We start from the raw sequence: 21702 nt of genomic DNA on the forward strand, positions 1-21702 counted from the left end.
AGGAGGTGAAAGGCACTTCTTACATGGTGGTGGCAAGAGAAAATGAGGAAGAAGCAAAAGCAGAAACCCCTGATAAACCCATCAGATCTTGTGAGACTTATTAACTATCAGGAGAATAGCACGGGAAAGACCTGCCCCCATGATTCAATTAACCTCCCCCTGGGTCCCTTCCACAACACGTGGGAATTCTGGGAGATAAAATTCAAGTTGAGATTTGAGTGCGGACACAGCCAAACCATATCACTGACTTCCTGAGTATCTTGCTAACTCCTATGTCCTCACAATCCTTTTTATTGATTTCAAGTTGTTTCCCTGGGAGATCTGCCTTTCTCCTGAATGGTTTGACCCCAAGTGACAACATATGAAGAAAAATCTAACAAATACCGATGAAAGCCAGCATGGTATAGTAGTTAAGAACTGAAGTCAGATTGCCTGAATTCGGATTTTGCCATTTACTAGAGAAGTTTGCCATTTGCTAGAAGAACTGGGTAGATATATTTAACCTTTCTGTTTCTCAGACTGTCAGTGATCAAGTAGATAAAAAATAAATAAATCACAGAAGAACTTAGTAATTGATAAGATAGATCTGGTTGATAACATGCCAATGTATACATCCTGAAATCTGAATATGCTTTCCTTTCCATTGCCCACGAACACTCACTAAAACTATTAGACCATAAAGAAAAACCTCAGCAAGGTCCAAGCAGAATAGTGAAGACAGCATTCTGTGATTACAATGCAATACAACTAGGAATTCATAAAGTTTGGGGGTTGTGTGGGGTGGGAATTCCTTCTATGTGGAAATTCAAAACTATTTTAAACAGTTCTTACAGCAGAGAGAAACCACTAACTGAAACTGTAGAAAATGAATACACAGCACATAAAAAATGTGATATGCTACTAAAGTAGAAACCAGAGGAAAATTCATAGGTTTAAATACTTTTTTTTTTAAAAGAATTAAGAATGTAATCAAAATTTAGGGGGAAAAACAACAAAATAAATGGAAGCAAAGCAGAAGGAGTGGGTTAGTAAAGAAAAAAGCAAACATTTAGTAAGGTAGAGAACAGAAAGACAGAAGTGTTAAGTTAAAACAATTTTTTTTTTTTTTTTGAGACAGGGTCTCGCTCTGTCACCCAGGCCAGAGTGCAGTGGTGTGATCATGGCTCACTGCAGCCTCAAAGCCTCAATCTCCTGGGCTCGAGCGATCCTCCTACCTCATCCTCTGGAGTAGATGAGACCTCAGGCATGTACTGTCATGCCTGGCTAATTTTTACTTATTTATTTTATTTAAATTAAATTAATTAATTAATTAATTTTGAGACGGAGTCTTGCTCTGTCGCCAGGCTGGAGTGCAGAGGCACGATCTCGGCTCACTGCAACCTCTGCCTCCCGGATTCAAGCGATTCTCCTGCCTCAGCCTCCTGAATAGCTGGGACTACGGGTGCACGTCACCATGCCCAGCTAATTTTTGTAATGTTAGTAGAGATGGGGTTTCACCATGTTGGCCAGGATGGTCTTGATCTCCTGACCTTGTGATCCACCTGCCTTGGCCTCCCAAAGTGCTGGGATTACAGGTGTGATAATTTTTTTTTAAATTTTTTGTAGAGACAGGATATCACTATGTTGCCCAGGTTGGTCTTGAACTCCTGGGCTCAAACGATTCTCCCACCTCGGCCCCCCAAAGTGCTGGGATTACAGGTGTGAGCCACCATGCCTGGCCAATAAAAGGCAATGTTTGGGGATGGGAAGCACAAATTCCCCAGTGGGTCATTCAGAGTGATGCTAATGGAGCCACTTTTGTTCTACTCCTCAATTCCCATTCCCACATATCCTTCCTACTGGGGACACAGCTCCATAAAGAGTCTCTGATTTAATACATGTGTTGCAGCCTATGGAATGATTCCTTCAGAGAGTTTCCTGGAAGATGGCATTTCAGTTGCACCTTTGGATGTCTGTTCCAACATTCTAGAAGGCAAGTACATGATGTGACCAGTGGATCCCATGGTCACAGGTTCACTCCTGTATTTCCTTCACTAATCAAATGCTATGTGTATGGAATTCCATGTCTGTGGACTAGGCATTCCATGAACCCCAGGTAATGGTGAGGGTTGGGGCTCTACAGGCAGAAAAGGCAAACCCTTACTCAGAATAGTAATCCATCCTTGTGAGGATGAAGTGCTGGTCCTTCAAGAGTGGAAGAGGCCTCATGAGTCAACCTGCCACCAAATAGCCAGTTGGTTTCCTCAAAGGACAGTGCTGTATCTCGGGCTCAGTGTTGGTCCCTACTGCTGGGGAATATGGACATTTACAAGTAGCAGTAACTAGATCAGTTTTTGTGCGTGGAAGTTCTTGCTACAGGGCCTACACATGGCTTCCATCTCTGGTAGCATGGCCATTCCACCCACGTGCCTGTCACACCAGTTCTATCCATGTCAACTGCTGAGTGCTTTTGTCAGTGCCTCTTCCATTGTAGATGTTTTCTGGTGGGTGTTAACATGTGATACAAAATTCTTCACACTTTGTGCCCACTCCCATGTGTTCATACACATGGCTCTACCCCAGCCGTGGCATAAGTTTTCTGTCATAAGTTTACTCTAGAACCCTAGAGATCCATCCCTGGAATTCCCTAGCATATCTTTGCCTACCACAGACACTGCCAACATGCTAAGGTCTCCAGCATTTTATGAAACAGGAAGCAGAGCTAATTGCACCATGGCTTGGACCTGCTGCAGGCCATTTTCCTGTTCCTGGCTCCACTCAAGGTGAACAGCCATGGCCTCTTGGCCAGCATATGGGCCAATATATACTCCTGGGTATAGAATATGTTTCTTCAGAAATCAAAGATGCCTACCAGGCATGGTGTTTCCTTTTTATGATAGGGAATGCAAAACATAGCAATTTGTCTTTTACTTTGGAGTGATGCCCTGGTATGCCCCAACCACTGAACCCCTAAAAACAATGAAACAGTAGGTCTCTGAATCTTCCATAGTTTATCTCCAATCCTTTGGAGCATGTGTGTATGACTACCCAGTTCTTGGTTGTCCTGTCAATCAGCATGATCTCATCGACATAATGTATTGGTATATTGTCCAGGTGGTCTAGATATATTTGATATCCAGGTATCTTGATGTATTATGGCAGAAGACTTAACATAGCCTGTGACAAACACTGTAAATGACTATTAATGAATATTGTTGTCTGTCTCACAGTAATGCAGACTGTTCTATCTTTTAAAATCAGCCAGCATGGTAAGGAATATATTCACCAAATCAATGGTTATATACCACATGCTGAAGCCTTATTAATATGCTCTAGTAGGCTGGGCATGATGGCTCACGCTTGTAATCCTAGCAGTTTGGGAGGCCAAAGCAGGCAGATCACTTAAGCCCAGGAGTTTTAGAGCAGCCTGGGCAACATGGTGAAACACCATCTTGACAAAAAATACAAAACATTAGCTGGGTGTGATGGTGCATGCCTGTAGTCCCAGCTACTTGGGTGGCTGAGGTGAGAGGATCACCTGAACCTGGGGAGGCTGAGGCTGAAGTGAGCCATGATCACATCACTGTATTCCAGCCTGGGTGACAGATTGAGACCCTATCTCAAAAAAAATTTTTTTTTGACACCATGTTTGGAGAAAAAAAAAAAGGTGCTCTAGCACTGATAGCACATCTGGTATAGGAACTGGGAATGAGGCTACTACTGGGTTAGTCTGGGGTAGTCTCCATTCCCCAGGGCCCATTCACTTTCTGAAAGAGCCAGATTGGTAAATTAGATGGAGATATGACAGGGCTCATCACCCCTGAATCCTTTAAGTCTTTAATGATGGCACTGATCTCTGCCTTCCTGGTATCTGATGTTATTTTAATTTACTATCTTAGCCTAGCAGGCAGCTTCAGCAGTTTCCATAAGGCGTTCCTCATTATAATAGCTCTTATGCTACAGCCTAATGACCCAATGTGGGTGTACTCCAAATCCCAAGTATACCAATTTTCATTTTTGCAGTTTGGGTCAAGGAACTGGCCTTTGGGTGGGTCTACAGACCCAGTGGGTATACTATGAGCCACGCCTCTTAGCCAAGACTCCTTGAACTACTTAGTTCTCACAAACCCTACTCTAATAGAGGGGTTGTGGGTGGTGCTGTTGGTCAATGACAACTCAGATCCTATGTCAAGTTGTCCTACAACTGTCTGTTAATACCCTTTGCAGTCTACAACCACCCAAGTACAGCCATGAGTCACCTAATGACAGGGATCTGTTCTGAGAAATGTGTCATTAGGTGATTTCATCATAGTGTGAATGTCATAGAGTGCACTTACACAAACCTAGTGGTATCACCTAGCTTTCACCCCTGAATCCTTTAAGTCTTCAATGTAGATATCACCTACACACCTAGGCTACGTGGTATAGCCTGTGGATCCTGGGCTACAAACCTGTACAGCACATGACTGTACTGAGTACTGCAGGCAATTGTAACACAACAGTAAGTATCTGTAGTTAAATCTATCTAAACATAGAGAAGGTACAGTAAAAATATGGCATAAAAGATAAAAAGCATGGTACACCTGTATAGGGCACTTACCATGAATGGAGCTTGCAGGACTGGAAGTTGCTCCGTGTGAGTTAGTGAGTGGTGAGTGAATGGGAAGAGCCAGGATGCTACTGCACACTACTGTAGACTTTATGAACACTGTATACTTAGGCTACACTAGATTTATTAAAAATAATGTTCTTTCTTTGATAATAAATTAATCTTAGCTTGCTGTAACATTTTTACTTCATAAACTCAATTTAAAAAACTTTTTGGCTTTTCTAATAACACAGCTTAAAACACAAGCATTTTACAGCTGTACAAAAGTATTTTCTTTCTTTATATCCTTATTCTCTAAGCTTTTATCTATTTTATTTAAAAAAATTAAGCTTTTTTGTTAAAAACTAAGACAAAAACATGCACATTAGCTTAGGCTAATCATCAATATCACTGTCTTCCACCTCCACATCTTGTCCCACTGGAAGGTCTTCAGGGGCAATAACCTACATGGAGCTGTCATCTCCTAGGATAACAATGCCTTCTTCTGGATACCTCCTAAAGGACCTGCTGAGGCTGCTTTCTTTTCTCGCCTTTTAAAAATTTCAACTTTTATTTTAGATACAGAGGGTACATGTGCAGGTTTGTTACATGGGAATATTGTGTAATGCTGAGGTTTGGGTTATGGAGCCCATCACCCAGGTAATGAGCATAGTACCCAATAGGTATTTGTTCAACCCATGTCCCACTCCTTACCTCCGCTCTCTTGTAGTCCACAGTGTCTGTTGTTCCCGTGTTTATGTCTATGTGTGCTCAATGTTTAGCTCCCCTTATGAGTGAGAACGTGTGGTATTTGGTTCTCTGTTCCTGCCTTAATTTGCCTAGGATTATGACCTCTAACTGCATCCATGTTGCTGCAAAGGACATAATTTCATTCTTTTTTATGGCTGCATAGTATTCCATGGTGTATATGTACCATATTTTCTTTCTTTTTTTTTTTTAGAGATGGAGTCTTGCTCTGTCACCCAGGCTGGAGTGCAGTGATGTGATCTCGGCTCACTGCAACCTCTGCCTCCCGGGTTCAAGTGATTCTCCTGCCTCAGCCTCCTGAGTAGCTGGGACTACAGGCATGTGCCACCACACTTGGCTAATTTTTTTTTGTATTTTAGTAGAGACGGGGTTTCACCATGTTAGCCAGCATGGTCTCAGTCTCCTGACCTTGTGATCTTCCCACCTCGGCCTCCCAAAGTGCTGGGATTATAGGCATGAGCCACCACGCCCGGCCGATTTCATTCTTTTTTATGGCTGCAGAGTATACCATGGTGTATATATACCATATTTTCTTTTTTCTTTTATTTTTGAGATGGAGTCTCACTCTGTCGCCCAGGCTGGAGTGCAGTGGTGCGATCTCAGCTCACTGCCACCTCCGCCTGCCAGGTTCAAGCAATTCTCCTGCATCAGCCTCCTGAGTAGCTGGGACTACAGGTGTGCATCACTATGCCTGGCTAATTTTTTGTATTTTTAGTAGAGACAGGGTTTCACCATGTTGGCCAGGCTGGTCTCGAACTCCTGAACTCAGGCGATCCACCTCAGCCTCCTAAAGTGCCTCCCAAATTAGCCAGGCATGGTGGCGTGCACCTGTAGTCCCAGCTATGCAGGAGGCTAAGGCAAGAGAATTGCTTGAACCCAGGGGGCAGAGGTTGTAGTGAGAAGAGATCACACCACTGCACTACAGCCTGGGTGACAGAGTGAGACTATCTCAAAAAAAAAAAAAAAAAAAAAAAAAAAAAAAAAAAGAACTGGGGGAATTGCCACAGTATATACTTGCCATGGTGTTGTTAGGTTTTTTTTTCCTAGAAAGTCAGCTACATCTTCAGTCAATGACTTTCAGATCTGAAAATGGCTCAGATCTGGGAACTGAGCAAGAGATTGTGATTCTTTTATAGGAGTGACTGCCCTTAGGCCCGTGTTCCACCATTTTTGCTTTTTTCCCACCACTCCAAAAAACACCCTTGTTCAGTATTTCTGTAAACTTAAAACTGCTCTAAAAATAATCTATTGATTTTTTAAAAAGATTTAAAAAACATCCTGCCCTTGTGGGATCAGTGTGATGTCCAGGCATTCTAGGTCTCTGGACTAAATTGTGACAGAGGGCAGGAGAGTTAACACAGCTCTGCCCCAGCTCTGCCCTTCTATTTTGCCCCTATGGGCACTATCCCTATTAACTACCTGCATAATTTCCTTCAGGTCAAGCCTCCCTTGAGAGCTTGTCTGGCCTTGCCCATCACTGTGGGCGGCCTCCCGGCCTTTGCTACTTCGGGGCTCCGTCATGCACGTGGATGTTAATGAGCTGCACTCTGCACCTGCCTCTCCCACCTCCCACAGCCTGCAGAGGAGACACCACTGAACTTCCTGGTGATGCTGCAGCCCCTCTCACCAGGGCTGATGGCCTTGATGGGGTGTCCTCAAGGCCTTCCTGTGGAACATGGTCCTCTGGAGGGTCTTCTGGCTTTACATGATAGAGGCATTCCAGCATGCCCACTTCCCTCAGCCTTTCCATTTCTTCCTCTCCTCTCTGCCAGGGCAACTCAGCCATTTCCACCTCACTGAGAGCCATCATTTTACATGTGCTGTTATGAGTCACCTCAGTAGTGAGTTTGCCCCCATCCCCTGGGGTCCTTGCCATGGTGTTAAATCCTGTGTTCTGAAAAAGTGCCCCCAAGCCAGTGAATTCTTGCTTATCGAGATTTATGCTCTGGTCCTCATGATGAAGCACTCACGTAGTGTTGGATCAAAGCTGGAGATATCCATATGAACTCCTGGTTTTTAATATATTGATACAGATAGAGATATAAATATAGATGTGTGTATGTACCTACATACTTCTATTTTCTCTTCTTTTTTCTTTTTAGACAGAGTCTCGCTCTGTTGGCCAGGCTGGGGTGCAGTGGCTCGATCTCAGCTCATTGCAACCTCTGCCTCCTGGGTGCAAGCAATTCTTCTGCCTCAGCCTCCACAGTAGCTGGGATTACAGGCACCCGCCACCATGCCTGGCTAATTTTTGTATTTTTAGTAGAGACGGGGTTTCACCATGTTGGCCAGGCTGGTCTCAAACTCCTGACCTCAGGTGATCTGCCTGCGTTAGCCTCCCAAAGTGCTGAGATTACAGGGGTGAGCCACTATGCCCAGCCTGCATACTTCTATTTTCTAGCTCTGTCCTTGGAGAGGGCCTGAAAGCAGTGGCGCCTTAGGAACAATGGGCACATATGTGCCCAGATTTTTTATTTTTATTTTTTTTGAGACAAGGTTTCGCTCTGTTGCCCAGGCTAGAGTGCAGTGGCACCATCGTAGCTCACTGAACCTCAATATCCCAGTATCGAGCTATCTTCACACTGCAGCCTCCTGAGTAGCTGAAACTACAGGAGCATGCCACCATCCTGGATAATTTTTTTTTTTTTAAGTGCAGATGAGGTCTATGTTGCCCAGGCTGGTCTCGAACTCCTGGGCTCAGGTAATTCTCCTGCCTCAGCCTCCCAAAATGCTGGGATTACAGGCATCAGCCACTCTGTTTGACCCAGATTTTGGTTTCTAAACATTATTGTCCACTAAAAGGAACCAGGGATTGCTGGAGGATTGGCTGATTCCAGGGGTGGGGCATGGACAATACAGGATGGGACTGGAACATCCTATTGTGTCAGAAATTAAGGAAATGCTCAAAGAATGATGGAGAAATGTCAAAAAAGGACACAGGAGCCAGCCTGATGGGCTCCCGCTGGCCAAATCTGGGACGATTTAAACATAAAAATAAATAGTGATAGTTACAGATTACAACCCATTGATTGAAATAAGAATCCAGGCCGGGCGCAGTGGCTCACGCCTATAATCCCAGCACTTTTGGAGGCCGAGGTGGGCGGATCACCTGAGGTCAGGAGTTCGAGACCAGCCTGACCAATATGGAGAAACCCCATCTCTACTAAAAATACAAAAAAACTTTAGCCAGGCATGGTGGCATATGCCTGTAATCCCAGCTACTCGGGAGGCTGAGGCAGGAGAATTGCTTGAACCTGGGAGGCGGAGGTTGCAGTGAGCCGAGATTGCGCCATTGCACTCCAGCCTGGGCAACAAGAGCAAAACTCCATCTCAAAAATAATAAAATGAAAATGAAATAAGAATCCATGGGTCCATACTGACATAAATGAATAAATGGTGGGGAAGGGAAAGTTCTCCCTTAAGTAGAATGCCAGTTAATAAGAAAGAATTATAGAAAGAATATAGAAATTTAAAAATCATTTTTTGGCATCCAACGTGTAATAATTCATTCAAGAGACACAGATGTTAAGTAAAAGCTTGATGAGAAATATTATATTTACATGGTCTCAAAGTATCCTCCTTGTGAGATACTTATTAATTACAAAGGTGAACATATTAACCTTACAGACACCACCACAATCGGCTGATTAAAGTTAACAACACCATGTACCTTCTGGTAGGATGCACTGAAAAGAATGTAACATCACTTCTGTGGATATCCTATCTAATCATGAGATCCATTAGGCAAAAATTGAGAAATATTCTATAAACGACTCTTCAAAAATACCAAGGTCATAAAAGTCAAAGTCAGAATGAGAAACTCATCCAGTTGTAAAGGAGATTAAATAGATTTGGGCCAGGTGCGGTGGCTCATGACTGTAATCCCAGCACTTTGGGAGGCCGAGGTGGGCAGATCACCTGAGGTCAGGAGTTCGAGACCAGCCTGGCCAACATGGTGAAGCCCCGTCCATACTAAACATACAAAAATCAGCTGGGCGTCATGGCATGTGTCTGTAATACCAGCTACTTGGGAGGCTGAGGCAGGAGAATCACTTGAACCCAGGAGGCGGAGGTTGCAGTGAGCCGAGATTGCGCCATTGCACCCCAGCCTGGGTGAGAGTGAGATCCTGTCTCCAAAAATAAAATAAAATAAAATAAAAAAATATAAAAATAAAGGAAAAGATTTGACAACTAAATGCAATGTGTGTACTGGGTTGGATCCTGCACCAGGAAAAAAAAATCCTAATAAAGAACATTTTGGGGTCAACGGGCAACATATGAGTACTTTCTGTAGATTAGGTAGTAATGTACCAATATTAATCTCCTGATTTTGATAATTGTATTATGATTATATAAGATTGACATTTTTTTAAGGAAATATATACTGAATTATTTGAAGTTAAAAAGGTATCATGTCTGCAACTTACAGGTGAGTCAAGATAAGAGAAAAGGCTATGCACAGTAATGATGCCTTTAATCCTATCTCTTTGAGAGGTCGAGGCTGGAGGATCGCTTGAGTCTAGGATTTTTATTTATTTATTTTTTTTGAGACGGCGTCTCGCTCTGTTACCCAGGCTGGAGTGCAGTGGCGCGATCTCGGCTCACTGCAAGCTCCGCCTCCGGGTTCACGCCATTCTTCTGCCTCAGCCTCCCAAGTAGCTGGGACTACAGTTGCCCGCCACCACACCCTGCTAATTTTTTGTATTTTTAGTAGAGACGGGGTTTCACCGTGTTATCCAGGATGGTCTCGATCTCCTGACCTCGTGATCCGCCCGCCTCGGCCTCCCAAAGTGCTGGGATTACAGGCATGAGCCACCGCGCCCGGCCGAGTCTAGGATTTTGAGACCAGCCCAGGCAACATAGCTAGACTCTGTCTCTGCAAAAAAAAAAATACAAAAATTAGCTGTATGTGGTGGTGCACACCTGTAGTTCGAGCTACCCAAAAGGCTGAGGCAGGAGGATTACATGAACCCAGGAGTTCGAGGCTGCAGTGAACCATGATCACACCATTGCATTCCAGCCAGAGCGATAGAGCAAGACCCTATCTCTAAAACAGATATTAATAAATAAATAGAAAGGAGAGGAGCGAGAATGATAAATAAATGTTTGTAGTGAAATATTAGCAAGAGAATTTGTGTGAGGGGGACAATTTGAATTACTCTTGCAACCTTTTTAAAAAGTCAAATTCTTCCAAAATTTAAAATTAAATAAAATTTTAAAAAACACTTCCATAGAAGAAAGACTTAAATAACAACACTGAAAGTGAGGAAAAATGACAAAGAGATTAAAACAATTGGGAAAAAATTGATTTAATCAAACATAGAATCAAACATAAGATGGATAATAAAAAATAAAGATAATTGATGTTCCTCAATGGAATTAGACTGCGATAACCCAACTACTCAGTGGTAAAAACATGGAACTAGAGGAAGTTACAAAGAGGCAGATTTTGGTCCAGTAGAAGACAGAACTTTATGACAAGCAGCGTGCTCAAACATCAAATGTTTTAAAGTAATGAGCAGTTTGGAAGAAGTCCTATCATAGCAAGCGTCAGGAAGGATTTGGACCAACGGGAACCCTCACTGCAGGTAGGAACATAATATAGTACAACCACTTGGAAAACAAATATTTTGTGAGTTTTCTTTTTCTTTCTTTCTTTCTTTCTTTCTTTTTCTCTTTCTTTCTTTTTCTTTCTCTCCTTCCTTCCTTCCTTCTTTCCACTCATCAAGTGTAGTAGTGAGAAGAGGGAAAGAGTAGAACAAGGAGTTTGATCTGTAACTGAATATGAAAAATCAATTGAGATAACATACTACCTTTGGACAAGCCAGTGAATTTCTTTCTTTTTTTTTTTTTTTTGAGATGGAGTCTCACTCTGCCATCCAGGCTGGAGTGTAATGGTGTGATCTTGGCTCACTGCAACCTCCATCTCCTGGGTTCAAGCGATTCTTCCACCTCAGCCTCCCAAGTGGCTGGGATTACAGGCACCCGCCATCATGCCCGGCTAATTTTTGTATTTCTGTAAAGATGGGGTATCACCATGTTGGACAGGCTGGTCTTGAACTCCTGACCTCAGATGATCTACACGTCTCGGCCTCCCAAAGTGCTGGAATTACAGGCATGAGCCACCGGGCCCAGCCACCAGTGAGTTTCTTAAAAGTTAAATTTGCGTCTATGCTATATGGACTAGCTATTCCACTCCAAGGTTTTTAACTAAGAGTAATGAAAAAGCATGTGTCCATATGAACATTTATACATGAATGTTCATAATGGCTTTTTATTTGTAATAGTCAAAAACTATAAACAACACAATGACCATCAACAGGTGAATGGATGAACAAACTCAGCGTGTTCATATGATGGAATATTATTTGACAATAAAAAGGAATAAACTATTGATACACAGAACATGTGTGAGTCTCAGAAGAATTATTCTGAGTGAAAGAAGCCATGCAGAAGTATACATACTACATTATATATTTATGTAATATTCTAGAAAGTTGTAAATTTCTTTGTTTTCAATTTACTGTTTCTGTTACCAATTTACTAATTGGTCTGTAGTAACAGAAAGGTGATTGATCAGTGCTTTCCTGGAGATTGGTGTGGTGTGGGGGGTGAGAATGGATGGCAAAGGGCTATAAGCAAACTCTTGGTGGTGATGGATATATTCATTAGCTTGATTGTGATGATGGTTTTACAGATATAGATGTCAACACTTATGAAAACTTTAAATATGTAGTTTATGTTAATACACTATAAAAAGTACAGATTCTGATTCAGTAGGTTTGGGGTGGGATCAAGAGTATGCATTTCTGGACCAGGCACAGTAGCTCACACCTGCAATCCTAGAGTTTGGGAGGCCAAGTTGGGAGGATTGCTTGACTCCTGGAGTTTGAGACCAGCCTGGACAACATAGTGAGATCCTGTCTCTAAAAAAAAAAAATTAGGCCAGATGTGGTGGCTCATGCCTGTAATCCCAGCACTTTGGGTGGCTGAGGTGGTCAGATCACTTCAGGTCACGAGTTCGAGACCAACCTGGCCAACATGGTGAAACCCTGTCTCTACTAAAATACACAAATTAGCCAGGCATGGTGGCACGTGCCTGTAATCCCAGCTACTCGGGAGGCTGAGGCATGAGAATTGCTTGAACCTGGAAGGCGGAGGTTGCAGTGAGCCAATTTGGTACCACTGCACTCTAGCCTGGGTGATAAGAGTGAGACTCTGTGTCAAAAAAACCCAAAACCAAACAAACAAAACCAACCAAATTAGACGTGGTGGCATGAGCCTGTGGTCCTAGCTACTTGGGAGGCTGAGGTGGTGGAATTGCTTGAGACCAGGAGTTTGAAACTGCAGTGAGCTATGATCACACCACTGCACTCCAGACTGGGCGACAGAGCGAGACTCTGTCTCTTAAAACAGAGTCTGCATTTCTAACAAGCTCACAGGTGATGGTGATGCTGCTGTTGTTTCTGTACCAGGTTTTGAGTGGCAAAGATCTTGAGTCTTTTTATTTTTTATTTTTTTTAACAATTTTTAGATTCAAGGGTTACTTGTATGTTACACGGGTATATTGCATATTGGTGGGGCTTCTAGGTAAAATAGGTAATTGTTCAACCCTAGGCTCCTTTCCACCCTCCCCCACTTTTGGAGTCCCCAGTGTCTATTATTTCCATCTTTATGTCCCTGTGTACATGTTTAACTCCCAGTTATACATGAGAAAATATGGTATGTGGTTTCTTATTTCTGAGTCAGTTAACTTAGGATAAAGGCCTCCAGCTCTATCGATATTGTTGCGAAGAATATGATTTCATTTATGACTGTGGCAATTTTATTTTTTATTGATACATAATAGATGTGCATATTTCTGGGGTACATGTGATATTTTGATATTAATATATTAATATAATGTATAATAACCAAATCAGGGTAAATGGAACATCCATCACCTTAAACATTTATCTTTTCTTTATGCTGCAAACATTTGAATTATTCTCTACTATTTTGAAATATACAATAGATGTTTTACTAGAGTCACTCTACTGACTTATCGAACACTAGGTCTATTTTTTCTATCTACCTGTATTTTTTGTAGCCATTTATTGACCTCTCTTCATCCCTCCCTCCCTCTACCCATCCCTGCCTCTGATAACCACCATTCTTTATGAGATCCACATTCCTAACTCCTACATCTGAGTGAGAACATGTGATATCTGTGTTTCTGTGCTTGGTTTATTTCACTTAACAGTGACCTTCCGTTCCGTCCATGTTGCTGCAAATGATAGGATTTCATTTTTTTTAATGGTGGAATATTCCATTGTGTATATATATCACATTTTCTTTATCCACTTATCCATTGACGGGCACTTGGGTTGATTCCATATTTTGGCTATTGTAAGTAGTGCTGAAATAAACATGGGAGTGCAGACATCTCTTCAATATATTGATTTCTTTTCTTTTGGATATATACCCAGCAGTGGGATTGCTGGATCATGATAGTTCTATTTTTAATTTTTTCAGGAATCTCCACAGTTTTCCATAGTGGCTGCACTAATTTACATTCCCATCAACAACGGAGGAGGGTTCCCTTTTGTCCACGTCCTTGCCAGGAACCCTATTCCCTTTTTGATAAAAGCCATTTTAACTGGCGTGAGGTATTCATTGTGGTTTTGATTTGCATTTCTCTGCATAGTGATGTTCAGCATTTTTTCACATACCCATTGGCCATTTGTATGTCTGATTTTGAGAAATGTCCATTCAGATCTTTGAGTCTCTTTCTTCATGTGTCACTTGAGTGCACAATAACTACATGTGGCTGGTATCACACTGGATAGTGCAGATAGAACATTTATATCGAAGAAAGTTCTATTAGATGTCAGAAGTCAAGATTTTTCAATACATTGGTAACTACTACGCTTGTCATTATTAGTTATCCCTAAACTGTAACCTCTTTTTCATTCCACTCTAAATGCACTTCTCTTCATAAAGCCTTGCTGTAATTCCATTCCAAGTTTTTATTGTATTTTACTTACATTTCTTTTTATGTTCTTCATTCTGACTCACATTTGAAAGAACAGAAATTTAAACCTCACATTCTAACATCCTGAATATTCATTTGTCATGGCTCCTGTGGCTGTACCCAGGATTGTGCACCAGCTCAGATAAGTTCCACTGTGGCTTGTAGCACTACTAAGAGGTGTAATCTGAGGGAAATCAGAGCTTCTCTAGAAATAAACTCCCATCTCTAAAATGAGGGGGTTGAACTCTTTTATTTCTTCTGTTTCTCACATTCTGTATTCTTCTGTTTCAGAGTAAAGATGGCATGAAGCCAGAAAGAACTTTATCTTCTTGGAAAACCACAGGGCTCTGGATCAGGAGTGGGTTGTACTATATGCCTAGAGTCATTAAAAAGTTTAGTTAGTATCAACCTTTGTATAATTTGTACAAGGGATCAGCGAACTTTCTGTAAAGGGCCAGACAGTAAACATTTCTCAACATTTCTAGCTTTGCAGGCCACATGGTCTCTCTGGAATATACTCAACTCTGCCACTGTAGTAAGAAAGCAGTCATAGACAATATGAAAATAAATGGGTGCGGCTGGATTTGGCTCACATGATGTAGGTTGAGAACATCTCTAATCCAAAAAGCTTCAAAATCTGAAACTTTTCTTTTTTTCTTTTTTGGAGATAGGGTCTTGCTCTGCCACCCAGGCTGGTGTGCAGTGGCGTGATCACAGCTCACTGCAGCCCCAACCTCCTGGACTCAAGGTAGACTCCTACCTCAGTCTCGTGAGTAGCTGGGACTGCAGGTGGGTGCCACCATGCCTGGCTTATTTTTAAACTTTTTGTAGGGTCTCACACCTTGGCCTCCCAAAGTGCTTGGATTACACGCATGAGCCACCACAAACAGCCTAAAATTTGAAACTTTTTGAGCGCTGACATAACACCAACTGGAAAATGCCACATTTGACCTCATGAAGGATTTCAGTCAAAATTGTTTCATGCACAAAATTATTAAAAATATTGCATGAAGTAACCTTCAGCCTATGTGTATAAGGTGTATAAATAAATCTCATGTTTAGACATGAGTCCTGTCCTCAAGATATCACAAGATTTCCAAAATCTGAAAAACAAACAAACAAACAAACACACAAAAAACAAAAAACCCAACCCCCAAAAACCCAATTCCAAAACAATTCTGGTCCCAAGCATTTTGGGTAAGGGATCCTCAACCTGTATTTTGCCGACTTCTGGTTTAAATCATACTACCTTGCCTTCTCACCATTTGAAATTAGTAAGAAATGAGAGAGAAAAATACACTTTACTGAGACAATTTTATTCACTATGGATATATATACATGATCAACATTTTATCTTCATTCTTCAGAAGACTTAATTAGAGTAGCTTTCTTCTCATACTTATCTCTAATCTCTTTAATATTTTCCAAGAGATCTTCTGACATGCATTCTTCATATTCTCTATCAACTTTAGCAATCTGCTCCTCAAGATGTTTCTAGTGAAGAGAATTAACAATTGTTAAAGTAAAAAAAAATTAATTTCTTTTAAAATGTTTAATTGTAAAATTTACAAACAAGAGGATAACATTTTTAAGTTAAGAATAAAAAGGGCCGGGCATGGTGGCTCACTCTTGCAATCCCAGCACTTTATGAGGCTGAGGTGGGTGGATCATTTGAGGTCAGGAGTTTGAGACCAGCCTGACCAACATGGCAAAACCCCCTCTCTACTAAAAATACAAAAATTAGCCAGGTGTGGTGGTGTGTGCCTGTAATTCCAACTATGCAAGAGGCTGAGGCAGGAGATCACCTGAGGCTGGGAAGTGGAGGTTGCAGTGAGCCAAGATTGGACCACTGCACTCCAGCCTGTGTCACAGAGCAAGATGTTATCTCCAAAAAAAAAAAGTAAAAAGAATATATTTGTATTCACCACATAGGCTCTCTTTTTGTGCCCTTTCTGAATTGTATCTTCTTTTTTCTCCCCAAGATATAGCCTCTTGCCTGAATGGTGTTTTGCTTTTCTTTATATTATACCTTTATTACACACACATGTCTAAATATATATTGACTTAATAGTACCTGGTTTTCACCTTCATATTTATCAAATGATATTAAACATAATGTTCTATGACTTTTTCATACAGTATTTTAAAATTCATTCATGTTACTACATATGGCTGCAGTTTATTCAATGTACTGCATAGTATTCTAGAATGAATATATCAACATTTACTTATTTTGCTGGTAATGAAGTTTTGTTTGTTCCCAGGTATAGTAGGCTGAGTAATAGCCTTTCCAAAGATGTCCATGCCCTAATTCCAGAAAGGAACCTGTGACTATTAGCTTACATAGCAAAAGAAACCGTAGATGTGACTAAGTTAAGGATCTTGAGAAAAGGAGATTATCCTGCACTATCCAGGTGGGTCCTTAGAACAGGAAATCACCAGTGTCAGAGTCAGAGAAGGAATTTAAGGACAGCAGCAGAGGGCAGAGAGGAGAGAAGATGCCATGCACTGGCTTTAATGATAAAGGAAGGAGCTACAAGCCAAGGACTGTAGGTGGCCTCTAGAAGCTGGCAAAGGCCCCAGAAAGATTACAGCCCTTTGGACCCATTTTAGACTAACCTTAATAACTCTAAGATGACAAATTTGTGTTGTTTTAAGCCATTAGGTTGGTGGTAATTTGTTACATTAGCAATGGGAAACTAACATGCCACATTATTTTTTCTTGTTGTTTTTGTTGATTTTTTTGCTATTTCAAATACTGATACTGTAACAAATTACCACAAACTAGGTGGCTTAAAACAACAGAAATGTATTCTTTCAGCTCTGGAGGCCAGAAGTTTGAAATCAAGATGTCAGCAGGGCCATGGTCTCTCTGAAGGCTCTAGGGAAGAATCCTTCTTTGTCTCTTCCCAGTTTCTGGTGGCTCCTGGCAGTCCTTGGTGTTCCTTAGCATGTGGCTGCTTCACCCCAATATCTGCCTCTGTCTTCACATGATCTTCATGTAAGGATACCAGTCACTAGATTTAGGGCCTACCCTAATCCAATATGACCTCATCTTAACCAACTGCATTTGCAAAGATCCTACTTCCAAATAAGCTCACCTTCTGTGATTTAGGATAGACATGACTTTTGCGGGGGGCACTATTCAACCTAGTACAGCCCCCTAGCATATAGTGTAAATATTTTTTTTAGGGCAAATATACCTAGAGTGAAAGTTGGTTTTTCGGATTGCCAAATTACTTTCTTTCTTTCTTTCTTTCTTTTTTTTTTTTTGAGACAGCGTCTTGCTCTGTAGCCAGGCTGGAGTGCAGTGGTGCGATCTCGGCTCACTGCAACCTCTGCCTCCTGGGTTCAAGTGATTCTCGTGCCTCAGCCTCCTAAGTAGCTTGGATTACAGGCATGCGCCACCACACCCAGCTAATTTTTGTATTTTTAGTAGAGATGGGGTTTCACCATGTTGGCCAGGATGGTCTCGATCTCCTGACCTTGTGATCCGCCAGCCTTGGCCTCCCAAAGTGCTGGGATTACAAGCGTGACCCACTGTGCCCAGCCACCAAATTATTTTCTAAAATTATTTTATCAATTTACATAGTTGCTAGCAGTAAATTAGAACTCCCATTTCTCCACATCCTTGCTGGCATTTGGTAATGATCAAACTAAATTTTTGCCAATTTCTTAAGTGTGGAATATGACATATACTTTCATATGTTTATTGGCCACCTTGGTTCTTTTGTGAAATTCTCATTCAAGTAAAATAATTATTTTTATTGATACATATCAGATGTACATATTTTCGGGGCCCCTTCAAATCTTTGGTCCATTTATTTATTTTTCAAAGGCCATTGTATATCTGGATGGTAATCTTTTACCAGTTGTGTTTTAAAAAACATCTTCTATCAGTTTGTGGCTTGTCTTTCCACTCTCTTTCCATGTCTTTTGATGTAGAGAAGATCTTAATTTTAAGAAAGGTAAATTTGTAAATAATTTTTTTTGTGGTTTGTGCTTTTTGTGTCTAATTTAAGAATTCATTTACAACCCCTGAAGTATAAAGATAGTTTCTTATAATTCTCGTAAAAGTTAAAAAAGTTAGCCTCACATTAATTTCTGAATCCATCTGGAACTGATTTCTGTGTAGAGTTTAAGGTAGGGATCCAACTTCATTAACTGAACAATTCATTTTATCCAACTATTCTGAAATACGGCCTCTCTCACATATATTTCATGTCTATGCTCATGCATCTATTTCTGCACTCTTAATCACAGAGACTGGTCTTTCTGCATCAATACTACAATGTGCTAGTTATTACAGCTTTATAATAATTCTTGGTATGCCTAAACAGACCAAAAAAGAAAAAAAAGGTGATTTTGTGTCTCACAGGAAAAGCAAAGTTTTTCTGTAAAGAATCAAATAATAACTACTTTAGGCTTGGCAGTCTAGATGGTTTTCTTAACAATTGCTCAATTCTGCCACTGTAGTGCAAAACCAGCCAAAGATATACTAAAACAAATGATGTGGCTGTGTTCCAATAAAACTTTATTTACAAAAGCCGGCTGTAGGCCCAATTGGTCCTGCAGGTTGTAGTTTGCTGACCCCTGGTCTAGAACATCAAGCCACATGTGAGACCTTTATGGGGCTCCAACCAGGAACTGCTCAAATAAACACTTTGTCCCACAAGAAAAATATTCCATCTAAAAGTACCTTTAGATCTAAACTCCCCCCTCTGTTTTCTTTAGTCCAACTTGATTACTCATTGTAAAGTTTCCTCATTTTGCCTGATCCTGTTCAACAAATATTGTTTATTGGAACCACACTAGTTTGACTTTCTATGGTTCTTCCATATTTTATGAAAGCTATTAAGAATTTATACTGATTAATCATAAATTTTGCATAGTGCAAAGTAAGCGCTTAGTGCTTGCTGAATTTGGTCTAATTTTCCTAGTAACACCAAACTATACAGAAACTAAAAAATAATAGTAACTTACCATTAGGTTTTCAAATTTAGCTTTATGTTAACTGATTAAAACATTGATAACTGTGATTACTTCACACAAATCCCTAGTGATAAGTTACTACTGAATTAACAAAGGACAGACAATAGAGCTGCAGATAATAGAAAATCACAGCCAGGCGCAGTGGCTCACGCCTGCAATCCCAGAACTTTGGGAGGCTGAGGTGGGCAGATCACTTGAGGTCAGGAGTTTGAGACCAGCCTGGCCAACATGGTGAAACTCTGTCTCCACTAAAAATACAAATATTAGCCGGGCATGGTGGCACATGCCTGTAATCCCAGCTACTTGGGAGGCTGAGGCAGGAGAATCCCTTGAACCTGGGAGGCGAATTTGCAGTGAGCCGAGATCGCGCCATTGCACTACTGCCTGGGCGACAGAGTGAGGCTGTCTCAAAAAAAAAAAAAAAAAAGAAAGAAAAGAAAGTCAGAGGTGCTAAGGATGTTCACAACTGTTTAGCACAACTGCTTCATTTTTACAGATGAAGAAACTAAGGACCCAAAGATGTAAAATGATACATAAAAACAGGCTCTGTCAACCTAAGCCATCAATTGTATGCTATGAATAAACTTTTCTCTTATGCATCTAGAACAGAATTATTGTATACTATGATTGGGAAAATGAGAATGTATCACTCAGATAATTTTTTGTTCTATGGTTCAGATGAATAACACTGGTTGAAAAGGATCAGGCAAGGTTATAGAACCACTTAGTGCTTGAGTTAGAAAGTGGGTAGAACCCACGTTTTCTGACATAGCATCTAGGATGCTTTTCTTAGTTCTTCATACTAAAAAGTGAAGACCATTGGCACCAAGAAAGCAGCAGTTCAATGTCTTTCAGGGGAGAGGATGGGTAGTAGGGTATCACATGCTCATGTTTTCAATAAATGGAAGTCTATTAATATGATAAAGTGAATTTTTTTCTTAAACCAAACTCAACTGGAAATATATTATCACCTAATAAATTAACCAAGAATTTTATAGTTCAGCAATTTATCTTAGCTTCTGGGGCTCTGTGCAGCAGGTTGGAGGGATAGTTTTATTGGTGAACTTTAGCTGTGTGAAGAGTGGGGATAAGGTAAATAAACCTCATACTTTTGAAATACTTTACTTTGTGCCTATATGAAATCACAGAAAGGAATAACGATCATCATAAGATATGCCCTTTCATGTTAAGCTTAATGAAATCCTAAATGTACGATAAGTTTTCAAATGTACTAATATGTTTTCAGTATGTAGAACATGGCCTGGCATAGCATCATTATACATTGTTGATGTAATACATAACATCATATGTTGTTTATGCAAATACAATAGATTACTTTATAAAATGCACAAGTGGGCTGGGTGTGGTGGCTCATGCCTGTAATCCCAGCACTTTGGGAGGCCGAGGCAGGTGAATCACCTGAGGTCAGGAGTTTGAGACCAGCCTGGCCAACAAGATGAAACCCTGTCTCTACTAAAAATACAAAAATTAGCTGGGCGTGGTGGCAGGCTCCTGTAATCCCAGGTACTTGGGAGGCTGAGACAGGAGAATCACTTGAACCCGGGAGGTGGAGGTTGCAGTGAGTTGAGACCATGCCATTGGACTCCAGCCTGGGTGACGAGAGTGAAACTCCGTCTCAAAAAAAAAAAAAAAAAAAAAAAAATGCACAAGTGTTCCCCTGCATCACGTTGCCACATCACTAGACAAGATTCTTCTGATAAATTTTTGCTAGATCATACTTTAAATAGAAATAAGATTCATCATTTAATTTATATGGAAGAAAGCAGAAATATATCAAAGTTCTAAAAACCTTTCTTAGAACGTAGGAAAGACCATCACATACTTACCTCTACAGACCCAACATGTGTAGCAACCATCTCTAACAGACGTTGCAAGTTATTTCCCACTTTTCGTCTTTCTTCAGTTGTGGTTTGCACAACTAGTTGGTATCTGTAGAACAAAAACTCTTGTTTAAGTTGTCCAGGAAAAAAATTAATACATCCGTTCTAGTTAGCTCACTTCCCATTTCCACATTCAAAAAAACCAAACTGTGATTGATTTATCTGCTGCATACTATATGTATAATTTGTAGAGGTCCCACTATCAATAATTAAAAGAGAAATATAAACATTTTCAAAGATCCTTTGCAAGCAACAAAACAAAAGAGCACCAAAACTTCATGTTTTAACATATAAAGCTTTGGAGCGAAGGGTTGTAACTGAGTCTCCAAAGGGATTGTAAACTCAAATGCTTTCTGGGCAAGACAAAAATTTGCAAATGGGGGAGTAGAAGTCTTACTTACAGGAATTCAAATTCAAATTAAAACCAATAAAATTGCAGGCCAAATAAACCTCAACTGAGT

The 21702-nt window shown here is 40.7% G+C and overlaps 1 protein-coding gene across 2 annotated transcripts in view; it reads right to left on the reverse strand.

Annotated features, from left to right (window-relative positions):
- Positions 1-15643: 15643 nt before the first annotated feature.
- NDC80 (NDC80 kinetochore complex component) overlaps positions 15644-21702 on the reverse strand; it is a 45436-nt gene continuing 39377 nt past the window's right edge. For both annotated transcript variants that reach the window (XM_001146732.5, XM_054671728.2), the window contains exons 16-17: positions 21188-21290; positions 15644-15842 (exon numbers count right to left, since the gene is read on the reverse strand). In XM_001146732.5, coding sequence (XP_001146732.1) covers positions 15705-15842; positions 21188-21290 — 241 coding nt within the window. In that variant the 3' untranslated portion in view covers positions 15644-15704. The remainder of the gene's footprint in view (positions 15843-21187; positions 21291-21702) is intronic.

Source organism: Pan troglodytes, chromosome 17 (assembly GCF_028858775.2).
Source record: "Pan troglodytes isolate AG18354 chromosome 17, NHGRI_mPanTro3-v2.0_pri, whole genome shotgun sequence".
In the NCBI taxonomy this organism is placed as follows: Eukaryota; Metazoa; Chordata; class Mammalia; order Primates; family Hominidae; genus Pan; species Pan troglodytes.